Below are 17,064 nucleotides of genomic sequence, written 5' to 3' on the forward strand. Positions count from 1 at the left end.
ACTCGATGATGATGATGGTTGGATGTTTATGGCGCAAGGCCAACTGGGGCAAAGAGCGCCAAAACAATTGTCATATGTGAGGGGTGAAACCTTAAACACTAAGTAAAGTCAGTAAAAACAAAAGTGAAATCACAAGACGTTTTTCTTTACTCGCTTGTTTAGTTAGTTATTTTTGAAATCGCTCGTTTAGTTTGTTATTTTGGAAACATTGCCGTGAAACTTTTAAGTAGTGCTGTTTTAAAAACTATCTGTATGCAGACAACATCTAAGCACTATGCACACATGTGGATATGTATAATTAGTCGTGCGTTATAAATATTGACGCTAAGATCAGACCAGAAAAAAACTTTATTGTTGCCACGGCTGATACCCTAATCAGGTCGACGTCAGTGTCCTTCCGGTGACGGCGGAATTCATATAGCCAAGAAAAAACTAATACATTTCTTACAAACTTTCTTGGGAATGCTTGCAGCACTGCCCCCCGAAATGTTAGACATCCGAAGCTTGGAATTTTTTCTTTAACACTTAATCACGCTCCAACTGCGCAAGTGAAATATTATCAGACGGCGGTGACTCTTCCAGATTGTATTTAAAATGGCTAAAATAAACACCCACCGCTCGGGGACAAGATGGTGCTTGGTTAAGGCGAGGAAAAGCCGCCACTGTTTGGTTCGAAACAAGATTGCTGAGAACCAATTAGGCAGATAAATTCTGCAACACGTCTTCATGACATAGCTAATGTTTGCCTGATGTGCGAGGAATTATAACGCTTTCATAATGAATGCAATCGGAATTGCATCACGTGCCGTGATAACTAGGTTTCTGCCCGTGGTTTCGGCGCAGCCTTCCAGTGAGTCAAAAGGTCGTGCTGTATGGGCAGTACCGATCATGAGCCACTGCAGTCGACTTGAAACTGTCGAATTATCACTGTAGGTCGAACTGCCGTGAAATAGTTGAAGGTCTAAGGAGGATGGAGTGTGTGTGTGCGTCCGGCAATTGTGTCACTGCTCCGTGATGGAGTCAAACAGCTGCCGTTGAAAGCCTGTAAAGGCTAACTAGCATACGTGGAAGTGGCAAGCGATCATAAAGGGCATACACGAGTCTACATACAGCGATTAATTTCCTCTTTTGTCAGAGTCATTTCCGGCGTACGTGCGCGACGATTAAGCGTTAACCCACCACCGCGAATCGGCTGGCTGACTTCAGCGTTAGAAAGTAATTCATTCATTCAGTGTACCCCTAAAGGCCCTCTGGCGAGGGTATTACATAGGGGGGAGGGGGGCAAGACAACATTATACAAAATTACTAACAAAAATACAAAACGCATTATAACCAGTAATTAGTCGCAACGAAGGGAAGAGACAATAAATACAACTTACAGCCATACCGCGTTGTACAATCGTTAAACAATCAGATAAATTTGGAACATGGCTCGCAAGACCTCAAAAATTTGCTTGACACTATTGCGCCCATAATATTGGCTGAAAAAGAAAACAATATAACGCAAAAACAAAGAACAGAGAACATAACAAGTGGCAGCGTATGCAGAAATAGCCTGCAGCAAGAGCAAGAACAACGTATGCAAGCTACTGCCACAATTTATGCTAGAGGTAAAAACTACAAAAAAAAATTCTAGTTATTGGCCGTAGTGTGTAAGAGCTGCAAGAATTTATTAGAATCTTTTTCGGTGGCAATATGTGCAGGCAAGTCATTCCACTCAACAATGGTGCGCGGTATGAATGATTGTGCGAAACGAAGTGAATGACATTGTGGGCGTTTAATTTTATTGGGGTGATCGCGTCGTGGAAAGAGAGCAAAGGGGCTTTCAAAAAAACTTTCACGCAGTGACGGGTGGTTATAAAGCTTGTGAAAAAGTGATAAGCGCGCATGTTTCCGGCGCACGGCCAAATCAACTAGTTCAGCACGGTTTTTCAAGTTAGTGACGCTGGAAAAGGAAGAATAATCAGAGTAAATAAACCGAGCAGCACGGTTTTGCACGGATTCAATATTTGATACGATGTAGGCTTGATAAGGGTCCCAAATGGCGCTAGCATACTCCAATTTAGGGCGAATTAAAGTGGTGAAAGCAATCTTTTTTAACTGTGATGGAGCCTGTTTTAAATTACGTTTTAGCAACCCAAGCGAACGGTTAGTGCTTGCAAGAGTAAGTTCGACGTGATGCCGCCATTTTAGATCCTGCTGAAAGTGAAGGCCAAGGTACTTGGCCTTCACTTTCAAACTTTCAAACTTTTCTTCACTTTCAAACTTTTCTTGGCCTTCACTTTCAAACTTTCAAATGTTCAAACTTCTTGCTAAAAAGCTAAAGGTAGGCCTTCTTCGCCCGAAGCATTGCTCGACAATAAAAACGATTAGTCTTTAATTATATTAGGACGTCATGAATACTGCTTGCGTTGTAGTCGCTCCTTAGCACGACATGAGGTCACGCCTTGAGATCGTTCTCAGGTTACGTCCGTCGTGAGACGCCGGCGTCTTGCACTGGCCGTAGACTGAATGTCGTCCCGGGTTCCTCGCGAGGAACTGCAGCAGAGCACAGTCGCAGTCCAGGGGGTTGCCTGCGTGTGAGGGAAGGAATATGACCGCTTCTTAAAAGGGCCAGACGGGCTGCTTGGAAAAAATTGGGCTTTACGAAAAGAAAAATGGCACAGAAATACTGAGCTTTGCACTCCTAAGCTTTCTTACTTCACTTGTCTTTATTGTGGTTCAGTAAATCTATGTTTGGCTATGCAGTAGCCAAATTGGGCTACGTTTCGTCATCTTAGTTTGCGTTGGGCTGTACTGGGCGACTTCACATTTTGTTTGGTTATGTTTTGTTTTTATTTTTTGTTTTACCGCTCGGTTACATGGGCACAATGAAAAGATTGAATGTCTTACATCGTCAAATGTTCAAATTTCGCATGCACAAGGCATTGGAAGGGTTTCACGACTTTTTAACTTTTAATGTATGTCTTAATTGCTTGAATTACTTTTTGATTTCATTAGATCATATTTAGTTTTTCTAGTTTATTTCATTACATAACTTTCTTCGACAAATAATCTTCATTTAGCCTATTATAACGAGTTAATGTGTTAACTTCGCAAAATAGGCATTCTTGTGCAAATACGCAGCGTTGCACGGTTGGTGGTGTAGGGTACTCGGCGAAAAATGCTCACAGATTAAAAACTGCGATAGATACACATTACATATTGTTTTCAATTTCTGTCGCATCAGAGAAGGTGTTCTGGTGCTGGGCTCCTTTGAGAGCACGCCAAATGTTTCACTACTCTGTGGTACCGGGGTCCTAGTTCCCGCCGCGGTTCCCAAGAAAGACACCGAGTCTTCGGAAACCATAGTTTTACTTGGATGAGAGCCCGCCCCAGAAGTCCGATCGTTCCAATGCCAAGTCACACACTGCTTGCCATCTCCTATCCTAATGCTCCAGAGACTTCAAACAAGCACCTTTCCTCACCCAACTTTCACCCTTACCCAAAAAACACCTTTCCTTCCCACCCAATACCCAGCCACATGTAAATTCTGCCCTAACCCATGCATATGCCCTCATACCCATGATCTTGCGGTGCTCACATAACTCCGCCGTCCCACATTTACCCACTTCCCTTCCCCAACCTGAACTGCGGGAGAACCTTACGACCAGCGCTGACTTGGATGCCCAGCGACTCCTGGTGTCCAGGGCTGAGACAGTATGGTCGTCCCATGGTCTCCTGTACTGAGGAACCACTCCCACATCACCAGGCTTAAAGTAAAGCTTTTCCTCCTGCGCTCCTAGCTCGTGTCGCGGGCCGCACAATCTTCATTCGGCACAAGGTGCTTTGCATATCCATCCTGTGGGATTGACCACCGCCGCTGTCGCCCCATTACCACAGCAGGTATGGCACTCATTTAGCCCGCAAAAACTCTGGCCCTGATGGGTCATACGGTATCCTTATAAAACACGCAGTGCACTTGCGTTTGTTCCCGAGATATTTTAGGGGTGAAGCCCCTTAGGGGCTCGGACTGTCGTCGTCTGATGTCGTCGTATCATCATGTAGCGATGGTACTAAAACACCGGGACACTCGTTTTCCAACGCATCACGCTATAACACTTCGTGCTTTAAAGACACGAGACTTACAGCAAAGCTGCATGCCTCTACCCCCCAATGGTTCTATCTCCTTGGGCAAAAAAGTCAAGGCACCAAGCATGCACTTATACACTGCATGCTTCGGTCCTTCTCAGGTTTCACGTTATGGCTTCATCTCCGTCGGCAAAAACGCCAAGGAGTCAAGAATACGCTTATGCACTACATGCTTCGCTCCTCAGGTTTCACGTTAGCGCAGGTGGCCCGGGATTTTTTTGTTCCTGTTGTCATGTTCAGGCAATTCAGAAAGGCGTTAAAGGGGAGAGCTTATTGCATCAGATTTCTTTGACTTGTCAAGCGGTTTTTATTTGTTGTTGATTTTGCCGGAAGTGAAAGTTGCATTAAATGGTTATTCACAAAGCGCAGATATGTCAACGTTAATTGATTGTAGGGTTTAACGGGCCAACGCAACGCAGGCGATGAGGCGCGCCGTAGTGGAGGGCTACGGATTAATTTTGACCACCTGGTGATCTTTATCGTGCGCCGACATCTCGTGCACACGGGCGTTTTTTTATATTTAAAAGTGAAGTATAGGGGAGGGTACCTTATTGCACCTAAGGCGGCGTTTGTTACCAATTGGGAATAAAATAAAAAAAGAAACGCAGTATTGGTGCAACTCCAAACGTGCATTACATTGTCGATAACGTCCGCTCCGTACCATTATTCCCATTTTTGATATAGCTCTTTTAGTCTGTGAGTTGTGGTCTGTAAGTTAGGTAGTCTTTAAACCAGGTCGTAGCATGCGTAGAGTTTACCCTCTTCATTCCAATTTAAAATACTGGTGACCATGAGGGGGTGAAAATATTTGCCGCCGTACAGGACAAGTGAAGTCCAGTATTTGATGTTTTGACGAGATAACCTAACCTCATTTTTTTTTGCACGCTGTTATCCCGGTCACAAGAAATCAGGTTATCCTTTCTTTCGTCAAACGACACTTCTTGCGATCTGAGAGTTGGGGGATATAACAGGCACAGGTTCCCAACTATCCCTTAATAGCGTTATGCCACGAATCTTTAATCTTGTTTAAAAAGCTCGTTAAGCTGACCTTGTACTAAACTATTCACTTTGACATATCTTTTATCGTTTAAAGAAAGAAACGATTACCCGATTCCTGGGGACCGGGATAACAGAGTGTAAAATAAATTGAGATTATGTTATGTCGTCAAAAAACCAAATAGTGGACTTCATTCGTTCTGTACCGCGGCAAATATTTTCACCCCCTCATGGTCACCAGTATTTTAAATTGGAATGGAGAGGGTAAACTCTATGCATGCTACGACCTGATTTAAAGACTACGTAACATACAGACCACAACTCACAGACCACAAGAGATATATCAAAAATGTAAATATAGCGTGCAGAGCGGACGTTATTGACACTGTAATATACGTTTGCCGTTGCACAAATACTGCGTTTTCTTTTTTCTTTCATTCCCAATTGATACCAAAAGTCGCCTTGGGTACGGTAAGGTACCATCCCCTCTACTCCCAATGCGCTAATAGAGCGGTTATGGTTAAATAGGTACATTCCTCAAGTAAGCGTTTCCGGTGTGTTTTTTAATTCTTGTCATTTTTAATTATTAGTTATGTAACAAAATTTCGGCCACACCTGTAACTGTAGTTTAAGTTTTAGCACGTTTGCCCAGATCGGCTCAGTGGATGACGATAAATTCTGAAATGGGGCTTGGGTTCCCGATTTCACCTAAACCAATCTGTTCAACAGCTGTATATAGTAGCACCATGATAGCATCGTGGTTCGATCCCCTACAGCATCTCTGCCAGTACTAGCTGCAGCAACAACAGATGAGTCCCCCTCAAAAGATGCCGCCACGCCGGCATGTCCAGCTGCGCCTGCTCGGACATTAGACGAGACTCTGGCTCCAGCTGTACGAACTTCGAAGCCTGCCCGTCGAGCATCTCTGCGAGAGCAGCGTGAGCCAAAAAATCATCAGAGTTCCGGGGGCTTGCGATCAGTGATATCAGCTCTAGTAGAGGCTGTGCGCATCTTCCTCGCCCCCCTTTCATCACTGGTAAGCGTGGCTATCCTGACTCTCCAGGATTATGTTTCAACTCTCCTTATGCAAGGGCGTTAGCTGCTACAGCTGGTGCAATAACAGTTCCCAGAGTGCAAGAAATTCGAGATAAAGCTACAATCTTACAGTGAAACGCCTGCGGACTCAACCGGCGCCTTTTGGACCTCCGCCAGTTCACACGAAAACATCGTTTTCCGTCCAGCAAGTATCGGACGCCCTCGAGCTTCAACGCCCGAAAGCGTCACCCCCACCCGGGGGTAAAGCATGAGTAGGTGACGGAAGCCGAGTGGCCGGCTGACACGACGTGAGGCCGCGTCGCGTTTGCAGGACAAATAAAGATGCTCTCTCTCTCTCTCTCTCTCTCTCTCTCTCTCTCTCTCTCTCTCTCTCTCTCTCTCTCTCTCTCTCTCTCTCTCTCTCTCTCTCTCTCTCTCTCTCTCTCGTTTTCCGGTGATCGCTATCTCCGAATCTCGGCTAATGGAAGACATACGCCTTTCTGGCTACACAGTTCTACGGTCACTAACTGGCGTATAAATTTCAAGAGTTCCACTAGCGGTGAGAAACGATCTCACCAAAATAGAGAATGATATTTCACAGGATGCGTGGAATGAATACGTGGCAGCCACAGTTCGCGACACCGGCTTGTCCTTAACAATCATCACCGCCTATATTCCACCTCGTGTATCACTGTACTTAAAGCGCTTAGAAGGCATCATTGTACTACACCAGCCCCGCACATCCTGGCCGGTGAGTTCAATGGTTATCATACCATCTGGAGCAGCAGGAAAGCGACGAATAAAGGGAGGCACCTTCCGAACATCGCCCACCGGCACGATATGTGCGTTGTCAACTCTGGAGAGCCCACCTGCTACCGGGGAAAGATGTCAAGCCCCCTCGACGTCACGTTTGTTTCGTGCCAACTCCTCCGTAGGACGAGCTGGGCAATTGACATGAACTACATGGCGGCGGCCATGCACCGACTTACATTGCACTGGATGGTCTCCCGGGCTCTCGTCCACAGCGTGTGATTCGCTCCTCTGACTCAGAGACATTTAGAACTGCGGTGGAGGGAGGCGTGGACTCGGTGAGCTCGTATGAAGCCTTCGTGGACACGATGGCAAGATCCCGAAAGTCATGCAGCGAAGTACTCAGGCTGCCGCGTAGATACACCGCCGCCGACATTGAGTATGACGCTTCGCGCAGTGCGTTGAAGAGCAGAAAGACGAGCGCGCCGGACACAAACGCCTGAAGATATCCGTGCGTGAAGACGAGCCCAGAAGGCGATTCGTAGGCATATAAACAAGCTCGTTAAGCATGAGTGGGAATCCTTCTGCTCCAAGCTGGACTCCCGGAAGCTGCTCTTCAGAATATGGCACCTCCTCCGAAGTTTGCGGACCCCACAGACTAAACTGCACCCGTTCAAATTCATCTCACTGAGCGAGAACACCAGTGACCTCCAAGCCGTTGACGCCTTCTGCATGAAAATCACTGCAGCGCCAGCAGCTCTTCTTCCGCCACACTTTCCCCCCCCCCGAGGCATGCTCAGGCCCGGTGTCCCCAATGGACGAGCCATTCTCCATGGGAGAGTTGTTCGCTGCACTGGCTTCTGTCAGAAATCCAGCTGCCCAGGCCCGGATGACATCACCTACACATACACAACCCTCTCGCATCTAGGTGAAAAGGGAAAAAGTTGCCTCCTGCATGCCTTCAATCTTTCGTGGGAAACTGGCCGTCTAGAGCCAAGGTGGAACCACGCTCGCTTTGTCCCAGTCCTAAAGCCAGGTAAAGTTCCCACCGCTATCGAGTCCTACCGACCTACAACGCTCCTGAATTGTGTCGGTAAACTGATGAAAAAGATTGTGTTGTTCCGCTTGGACTGGGATTTAACCATCCGAGATATATACCCGGCGCAGATGTCTGGGTTCCGCAAGGGCCGTAGCAGCCTCGACAACCTCATCGGTCTTACGAATAGCATGAGACAAGCAAAGTGTCGGCGGAACATTACTGCTGCCGTGTTCCTCGACATCAAGTCAGCGTACGAATGCGTCGAGCATGAAGCCATCCGCTCGGCGCTAAAGTCTTTAGACATCATGGGCCGCATGTACGTGTGGCTATCGGACTACCTCTCGGATAGGTATGTGTACATGTAGTTACCTTTCATTCTTCTTTTCTTGCTCCTCAAGCTCCAATCCCCGTCTTTTCAAATCCTTTATTTCTCTTCAAATTCCCCCTTTCCTACTTCCCATGCGTAAGGTAGCCAACCGGACTGCAACCTGATTGACCTCCCTACCTTTCATGCACTGTATTATCATTCCTTCCTTCCTTCCTTCCTACGGACAGCGGCGACTCATCGCTACACAAGGTGACCCGAGGTGTTCCCCAGGGTGGGTGTGCTGAGCCCTACACTCTTTAACATTGCCACAGTAGGCATGGAGAAATGCGTGACACAGTCGGTAGAAATACGCCGACTACACTTGCATCTAGAGTTCTGGCCATAATAGGCGAGTGCTACGGTCAAGACTGCAGCGAGCAATTGGCTCCATTACGAAATTTGTGGCAACTCGATGTTTAGTGATTTCAGGGAACAAATGTGCTGCGATAGCCTTTACAAAGCGTGACCTTGCGCGCCACGGCCTCACTGTTGGAGGGACTGCAAATCCATACGTCCCGACCCACAAGTTGTTGGGTGGAACATTTGATAGTAATCTCACCTGGTCGCCTGATGGTCGCCACTTGAAGGACAAGATTACTTCATTCGCCCGCATCTTCCGCATGCTCTCTACAAACACCGGTGGTTGTTCAGTCAACTCTCTTCTCCGGCTATACGAAGCGCTTTGCATAGGCCTGATGTGTTACATCATCCCTGCTTTGGTCCCTCCCTCTATCAAAAAGAACGGTCAAAGGGGTAGAGAACATGCAAGCACAATCGTGCGGGTCTGAATTGGCGTTGCAAAGACAACCTCTACCATCGGAACGCTGACAGAATGCAGGCAGCTCTCACCACTCGCTCAAAGCACGCAGGAATTGCTTCGTGCGCGTCTGCGGATGTTGGCAAGACAGCGGGGCCATTTTTAGCGACAAGCTGGGCCAAAGATGTGCGTGAATTTCTGCCGAAGGTCTATCAAGAGACTGCTCCTTCTGAGCACCCGTCCTGGATGTCAGTCACGACTGCTGTGCCCGGCATAACGAGGAATAAGCATGTTTCAAATCCCGCGAAGTTCTTCGCTCTGGACAACATTTCGCGGGTAAACAAAGACCCCATTCGTGTGTACGCTGATGGGCCGGTGTCATCGACATCATCCAATATCGTGTATGGATTGCGTCATCACGCACCCCATCAGTTCCATGCTCAGTAACAAAACGTCAACCACGGCTACCGAACTTGCAGCTCTGAGGGTGGCTTTCGCTCACATCATCAAGCAGCCCGCACTAAAGTAAGCTATCTTCACAGAGTCAAAGGCTTGCCTTCAATGTCTAGCCTCTTTACCAAAAGACCAGCTTGCATCTGACATACACGCTCTGCATCTCCGAGCTCTACAAGCGCACCATCCTATAGCAGTTCAGTGGATTCTAGCCCATTGTGGGATAACTGGCAATGAGAATGCGGACATTGCTGCATCCGTTACGCATAACCATCATTCAGCGGTAATATATATACATACCATTCTCCAGGAAATATGCATCTGTCCTTTCATCTAACGCGGCATGTAACATGCAGCGTGCAACCTGGGATGACGTATCACGTCATCACGCGCCCCTATCTTCCATTGATCCAAGCTGCAAATTCAAAATGCCAAGAGGACTCTCTAAGCGGGTAGAAGCAATTCTAAATCTCATGCGGTTGAAAGTCGCATACACGCACAATTTTCTTTTTAAGATGAAACAAGCTACATCGCCACTCTGCCCACACTGTGATGTGCGATGAAACCCTCCAGCACCTGCTCTGTCAATGTGCTCGATTTAGTGCGCAACGAGTGTCCCTCGCAGTGTCTTTGGGACTACCGCTTTCCGTGGACATTCAGCTAAAGGACCTTTTAGGACCGCGGGCATGTCACAAACGTGCTTTACGGGGTACAAAAGCTCTGATAGAGTACCTGCAACACACAGGCATATACCAGTCTCTGTAAATAACTCAACGTTTCTTTGCGCATCAAGTTCTTGAACATCGTCGCCATCATTTTCATCCCGTCGTCAACTGGTGCAGCAAGTTAGGCATTTTAGCCCGGCTAACATCGCCAGACTTCATTAAAGATCGTTCTCTCTCTGTTTCTCTTAACTTCTCACACTCAGTGTGCACCTACATGAGTAACGCCGCAAACTAGCGCCGTTCAAGCAGCACACACAGAGAGAGAAATTGTGAAGCTCGGAAACCCACAAAACGAAGAGGAAAGTTTACCCTTAAGCTCCACGACGACGCCTTTGTTGGCCAAGGAGGCCAAGTCCTCGGTTCCGACTCCCACGATCTGGTTGCTTTGAAGACTTACATACTTGAGCGACGGGAGGCCCTTGTCAAGACCGGTGGGAAAGGCCGTCAGCGAGCATCCTCTGAAAGTGAAGCGGGAGCAATGCGCTGCGATTTGCTGGGATGACAGATGCCGAGGTTCAGCATTGATTTTTTTTAAGTGCAGAGCACTTTAGGGGCTCGCCTTGTCGTCGTAGCTCGCTCGCTCGACCCACGTAGAGCCACACAGCGTTCCGTCGTCGCGGCGTAACCCAGAGGCTCCGAAAGCCAAGCGGTTTATGTAGTTATAAACGTTCGAAACTCGTGAACCGCTGGCGCTTGTCATACATCTCCCCGTTGTTTAGCGCAAAGAAAACTGTAGGCACACTTGAGGCAAAATATACGTAATTAACCGGCAGCGTACGCGTCCATTTAGTTAGGAACGTTCGTTGGGTTGGTTTTCACGAAAGTAAGCGGGAAAAAAAGTGGCTGTGCAACGCCGGCACGCGTGCGAGAGGAAAAGCAAGCACAAAAAATTCACGTATCTCCACGAAGTGAATCATGACGAGTGGGCGAAGCACTGGGGATCGTTCTTACCGTAAATGACCAGTGACATTACCCACTCGCGCATGTACATTAGTGACAACGCGTGTGTACAGTATATACTCCGGTGTAGCTGGTTGTCGGCGTTGCCGTGTTGCCGCCGCTTCCGGAGCTCTCGCCTTCGGGGTAGCTTGTCTGCGTAGACGTTGAGCCGCCGCATGCCGCGCCTTACGTTCGTTTTCATCCATGGCAGAAAGAGAGTGTGTGTAGTCTGGAACGCGCTTATATACCCATTTGCACCGCAGCGCTCTCTCTCTCTCTCTCTCTCTCTCTCTCTCTCTCTCTCTCTCTCTCTCTCTCTCTCTCTCTCTCTCTCTCTAACCTTTTGTGAACCTTTTATTGTGTTCTTGTTAACTATTTGTGACATTTTGTTCACAGATGTTTCTATTGACACGGTGCTGTGCCGTGAGCACAGACCAAGGACGGACGCCGGACAGACAAGCCTCGGCCTTGAGGTGCTTCGCCCCTAAAAGAACAAAACTCCCTCTGGCGCAGTTTCAGGCAGGGGGCGCGCGGGCACTGCGAAGGCGGGAAATTTGAATTTCATGGGATGGTAGCCGTGAGCGGTAATGGTGGTACAACCCATTGTGGCGAATCACTGCTCTGCACTTCCGACAGCTTTCACATTGAGTGCAACGGCGTCAATTTTTAATCAACTTTTTGCTGTTGTCGTTCTTTGCCGCTCTGCTAAGCAAGTGCCATCTCACCCTACCACTGAGGCGGTACGCGATACATAAGGAGCTGACCCGCCGATATTTAATCTCTTTGAGCAGTGTAAGCAAACCTGCGCTACGCTTAGCTTACACTACCAGAAATGCCTGCGCCAAATATTACACGTGCACGTGAAGCGGTGAGCGCGCAAATCGCTGCGAAAGACGCGAAAAAACCAACCGCGCTCTCTTCAGTTATCCTCATTATGCACCCCTGGCATGGCCTAAGCGACGTCATTGAGGCCATGGCTGTCCGATCGGCTGTCACTGGTCAACTTCGCGGGTAATTTCTCGCATTTCCTGTGACGATCCGCCGTCGTCGGAGCTGTGGACGAACCTCTTCTATGTCTGAACCTGTAGGCACAGTTTTGCCGTTTCTTTTGTGTTTTGAGTTCGCGCCGAGCTTGAGTGATGAGCTCAATACTTACCTTTCAAGTTTCAACCAGACCGCTCGACAACAAACGTTTATTGCTTCAAAAACGCCCTACCAGCCCGAGCACGCGCTTGCGAGCAGGCTGCTCGCAAGCTTGCCTGCTTTTGAGTGGCACCAGACCAAAAATGCCGGAAAGGCCGGAAATTTTTGTGCAAAGACAATCTCGCAATAATCTTAATTATTCATTTCCCTCACTCACTCACTCACTCACTCACTCACTCACTCACTCACTCACTCACTCACTCACTCACTCACTCACTCACTCACTCACTCACTCACTCACTCACTCACTCACTCACTCACTCACTCACTCACTCACTCACTCGACTAACAAGGCGATTGTATCGGAACGCGAGGAATCATACAATATTATCGGACCACCGGCATAACAACAGACGGGCACGGGGTGACGGCTTCGTACTCTAAGATAGATCATTTCTTCGCCAGACAATGATGGATGGCTGAACTGTACACATTCACTTTTTTCCGTCAGACCCGTCGAAAACACTTCAACAAGGCTACACACCGGCATTGTTTACCATGGTTTGTCAAACGACTGTCCGAGCAGATTTTTTAGGTGTACTCTAGCTCCCGCAGACGCTCCATTCATGCAGCGCCTTATATGTCCAAAGTATACCGCACTGCGGAAGAACGGCATCTTTTAAAACGCTTGTTTCATGCCTTCTTCAGTGCAGTCGGCCTGCTTGCTGCCCTCTTTACATTACGACCCTGCACTTACCCCATTCGGCTGACTCAATTTTTCCGAAGCAGACGAGAGAGCATTCACACAATATCAATTTCCCTTTTTATAGGTAGATTGAAAACGCATGTCAACTGTAAATTTTTGCACCTTGTGGTGAGCAAAAACGTACGCCCTATTATTTGCAATTAAAGCACCCGGAAGAGCTAATTAAATTCACAGAGTTAGTTGAAGAGCGCCAGCACGTAGAAACAATTCCATTTTTAGTAGTCTTCATATGGCCATAATTGAAGTGCAGGCGTGTTTTGCAGATCTCAGTAAAGGGAGTGAAGGTTCATAAATTTTACCTTCGCGTTAAAACTCTGCCGCTTATTATTTTGAGGCCGCCCACAGTAATTAACACTGAGTTTCATAAGCCTGATGTCAAACAAAATACATTAACCAGGCTGTCGCTGCTGTATTAATCATTCGCAAGCAGAACGAGCTACACTCGAATGTCGTACCACACGGAGGAAGCATATTGACTGAAAAAGAGAGGGACAGTTATTTAGTTTATAGAAATGGCTACTCCTCTCTTTGTCTCTCCCCAAAGTCTAAATTTCGACACCATTATTAAGGCCTTTAAAGGGGCCGGGAGTATCAAAATACGTGTTAGGTTTATTAAAAATACTGCTTTGTCCCGATAACAATGACCCAATTTTATCGCAAACTTCGAACAACTAAGAAAAATATTCAAGAAAACGTGTGAAGCAGTGGCGACTCCCCGACCACTTTCCGGCAACTTTCTATGACGTCACAGAATCTCGTTCGTTTGATTGGCCGAATATTAAAGAAAACGTGGGCAGCAGAGGTGACTCCCCAACCATTTTCCGGCAACTTTCTATGACGTCACAGAAACTCGTTCGTTCGATTGGCAGCCGCCCATTTAAGCCATCGCCAAGAAACATGACTGGGATATTGTAACAAGGGCCTCTAGTAGCGTTTGATCGTATCAATTGAATGCTAGCATGCACTTAACACGCTGTTAATTGTGCTTTTAGTACTGGTCAAAGTACGTAACTCTGCCCCCATTACCTCACTGTAGAGCGAAAATTTGAAGATTTTGCGGTAGTTCTTGCGTTTTTGAGGGGTAAAAAGCAAACGTCTTTCATGAATGGCATGGGTCTGAGTAAGCTACTGAACGCCAGTTCTTCCAAATTAAACAGAGTTGCCTTATGTCTTCATGGTCCTTTTAAGGGGAAAGACGACGACGGCATGTATGTAGAGAAAGCTTATGTAGGTCACGTGGCAGACCTTACGCGTGTTCAGGCAAAGTATTCTAGCTGCGATCCCATCCGCAATGCGATCACATCCGTAAACGGCCTTAAGAATCACAGAGAATGCAGACAATTCTTTCGCACCATAATAAGAATGCACGGACGAACTAACCGGACGCCGTGCGGTCTGGAGCTATCTAAAGGTTCTGGAACATGAAGAAAAAAACACCGAAAACGAAAGCACACTAAAAAAAACGACGGAAAAACTGTATCCTTTCCGTGAAAAAATAATGACGATGTGGATTATCTAGAGAAGGGCGGGAAGGAGTAAACTTTCCTCAGGCGAGCCTTAGGGGAAGAAAAAAACACGGATGCACTTTGCCCAATACGAACCTCGCCTGAGTAAGCAGCAGTCTTCAGGCCACTGTGCCCCCCAAAATAAGGATTATGTCCCTCTTTATTCTGGACTACACATACCAGATTTTTTATCCAGATCCTCACTAATGATCCCGGTCCTAAACAGGGACACTACTGGGCCAGTGTGCACTTCTGTCTACGCCTCCCTTTTCCACTTCTTCCCTTGTTTCTCGTCGGAAGCAGTAGGGATATACCTTCGTCCATCCAATTCGCTTACACCACACGTTTCCCACTCAATTTCCCGCCCAATGCACTTTTTGCTCTAAACCTGGCACACTCGTCCACATTTTATTAGAGTGTACGCATAACCCTGACCTCCCACCCTTTCCTTCCCCCCTCCTCCTCCATGAGCTGTGGGAGAACCTGATCACCAGCGACCACCTGGACGTCCAGCAACTACTGGCATCTAGGGCGTCGGTCGCCCGGTCGTCACTTGGATTCCCGGACTAGGGAACCACTCCTACTTTGTAAGGCTCATTAAAGTTTCATACTACTACTACTACTCCCGCGTCCTCGTTCCCACTACAGGGAGAAGAAACGGGGTGACATGATCCAGAATCTCGAGACCAAGCTAGTGTTCCGCAATGGGCGTTAGCGAAGAGCGTGCCATCTCCAGAATAGCGAGGGTGTAGTTGTAACGATGATCATGATGGCGATGGGAGTCTAGAGCACGCATGAACATACGTATACGAACGGACGGAGTCCAGCGTGCGCGGTATTAGCCCGACAAAGAAGCAAAAAAAAAGAGTTGTTCCACTCAATGTGAAAGCTGTCGGAAGTGCAGAGCAGTGGTTAGCCATAATGGGCTCTACCGCCGTTATCCGCTTACTGCTACAACCCTATGCAATTCAAATTTCCCGCCTTCGCAGTGCTCGCGCGTTCCCTGCCTGAAACTGCGCCAGCGGGAGTTCTGTTCTCTTTGTGCTTTTCTCCCCGCACATGCCGACTTTGCACTGCCACATTTGGCGTTTACTACCGTAAAAACCAACCCAACGGGCGTCCTTAAATAAAGGAACGCGGGCGCTACCCGTTAATTACGTATATTTTTCCCTCAAATGTACCTATAGTTTTCTTTGCGCTAAACAACAGGAAGATGTATGACAACCGCAGCGTTTGAAGAGCTTTGAACGCTTATGACTATATAAACTGCTTGGCTTTCGAAGCCTCTGGTGTACTCCGCGAACAACAGCGTTACCCCGGGACGCCGCCTTGGTGCTCTATACACTTGGGTCGAGCGAGCAGCTACGACGAAAAGGCGAGCGCCTAAAGTGATCTGCACTTAAAATGAAAACGCCGTCTTTGGCGACATCTTACTCCAAGAGCAGCGTCTGCAGCTTTCCGGCCGTCGTCGGGAGAACGGTGCGCGGGAACGTGCTGAGGATCACGTGACGCAGCAACAGCGTCTCGAGGTTCACCAGCGACGACAGCCAGTAGTCGTCGGCGCTCTCGATGCTCGAGCTGACCAGGTGCAGCTTGCGCAGCGAGCTCGGCAGTCCGCTGTGCGCACCGGACGCGAAGCTCAGGCCGCTCATGTGGAAGAAGACCATCTCAGCCAGCGCGCTCATACCGACCAGGAACGACGCCCAGTTCTCGGGAACCGTGCTGTTGTGGCTGAAGACCAGTTTCTCCAAGGTGCCCTCCAGTCCACGCAGCGGGGTGGGGTCGGTCCGGCTGGGTCTACCAGTGAGCACCACGTTTTTGAAATGCAGCGCGGACACTGGCAAGCCGTTGAAGAGACCGGGGGGAATTTGTTCCAGGACGCTGTCCTCGAAGACTAGCCTCAGACTGCCTTCGGCAGTTCGGTTTGGCTGGAAGCGGTCCACTAGTTCGGCAGACGACCGGATGCCGGTGCAGGAGTACGTCAGTTGGCCCGACGACACGGTGGGGTAAAAGCAGGAGGGCGAAGAACTCGCCCATTGGATTGCCCACGACAGAAGGCACAGGACCCGGAGGGCGCACGACGCTTGTCCGAGCTTCCCCGGCATGGCTTCAAGGCTAAGCTAGCGGTTTTGAGGATCTCGCTTGCAAAGACGGACTGGTGGGGCTTTGACCAGGCCGCGAGATACCGTAGATAAGTAGAGGCGCGTGTCATATCCGTCGTGGGCAGATTGCGAGCGCTCGGGTTACTCTTAAACGAATGGAAATGCGGCGGGGCTTTCCCCGCTTGCGCCAGATGCTTCGCCCTCAGAAAACGGAGATACTCGCCTGTGCGTCATTCCGATATGGGAAAATTTAGCAGCGCAGCGAATCATAATTTGAAGGCGTATAAAATGTAGAATTTCACGAACCTTGAATCACTGATCAGCTGGTATTCGATTTGCGAGTCTCCCCTTTTTGT

At 48.2% G+C, this 17,064-nt stretch overlaps 1 protein-coding gene across 1 annotated transcript; it reads right to left on the reverse strand.

The window, feature by feature from the left end:
- Positions 1–329: 329 nt before the first annotated feature.
- On the reverse strand, positions 330–16,784 carry LOC144179322 (uncharacterized). Its single transcript, XM_077707618.1, has 3 exons — positions 16,041–16,784; positions 10,563–10,711; positions 330–2,573 (listed from the first exon to the last, which is right to left on the reverse strand). The coding sequence occupies exons 1-3, from the start codon at positions 16,709–16,711 to the stop codon at positions 2,425–2,427; spliced, it is 969 nt and encodes a 322-aa protein (XP_077563744.1). The 5' UTR covers positions 16,712–16,784; the 3' UTR covers positions 330–2,424.
- Between the last annotated feature and the right edge of the window lie 280 nt (positions 16,785–17,064).

The sequence above is a fragment of the Haemaphysalis longicornis genome, unplaced genomic scaffold (genome assembly GCF_048455015.1).
Source record: "Haemaphysalis longicornis isolate Haplotype H1 unplaced genomic scaffold, Haemaphysalis longicornis Haplotype H1 scaffold_4, whole genome shotgun sequence".
NCBI lineage: Eukaryota > Metazoa > Arthropoda > Arachnida > Ixodida > Ixodidae > Haemaphysalis > Haemaphysalis longicornis.

Coding starts and splice junctions, on each gene's coding strand:
- LOC144179322 (XM_077707618.1), bottom strand. CDS start 16,711: ATGCCGGGGAAGCTCGGACAAGCGTCGTGCGCCCTCCGGGTCCTGTGC. Junction 10,712..16,040: donor CTGCAGACGCTGCTCTTGGA/GTAAGATGTCGC, acceptor CTTCACTTTCAG/AGGATGCTCGCTGACGGCCT. Junction 2,574..10,562: donor CGTCGTCGTGGAGCTTAAGG/GTAAACTTTCCT, acceptor CCTCACACGCAG/GCAACCCCCTGGACTGCGAC.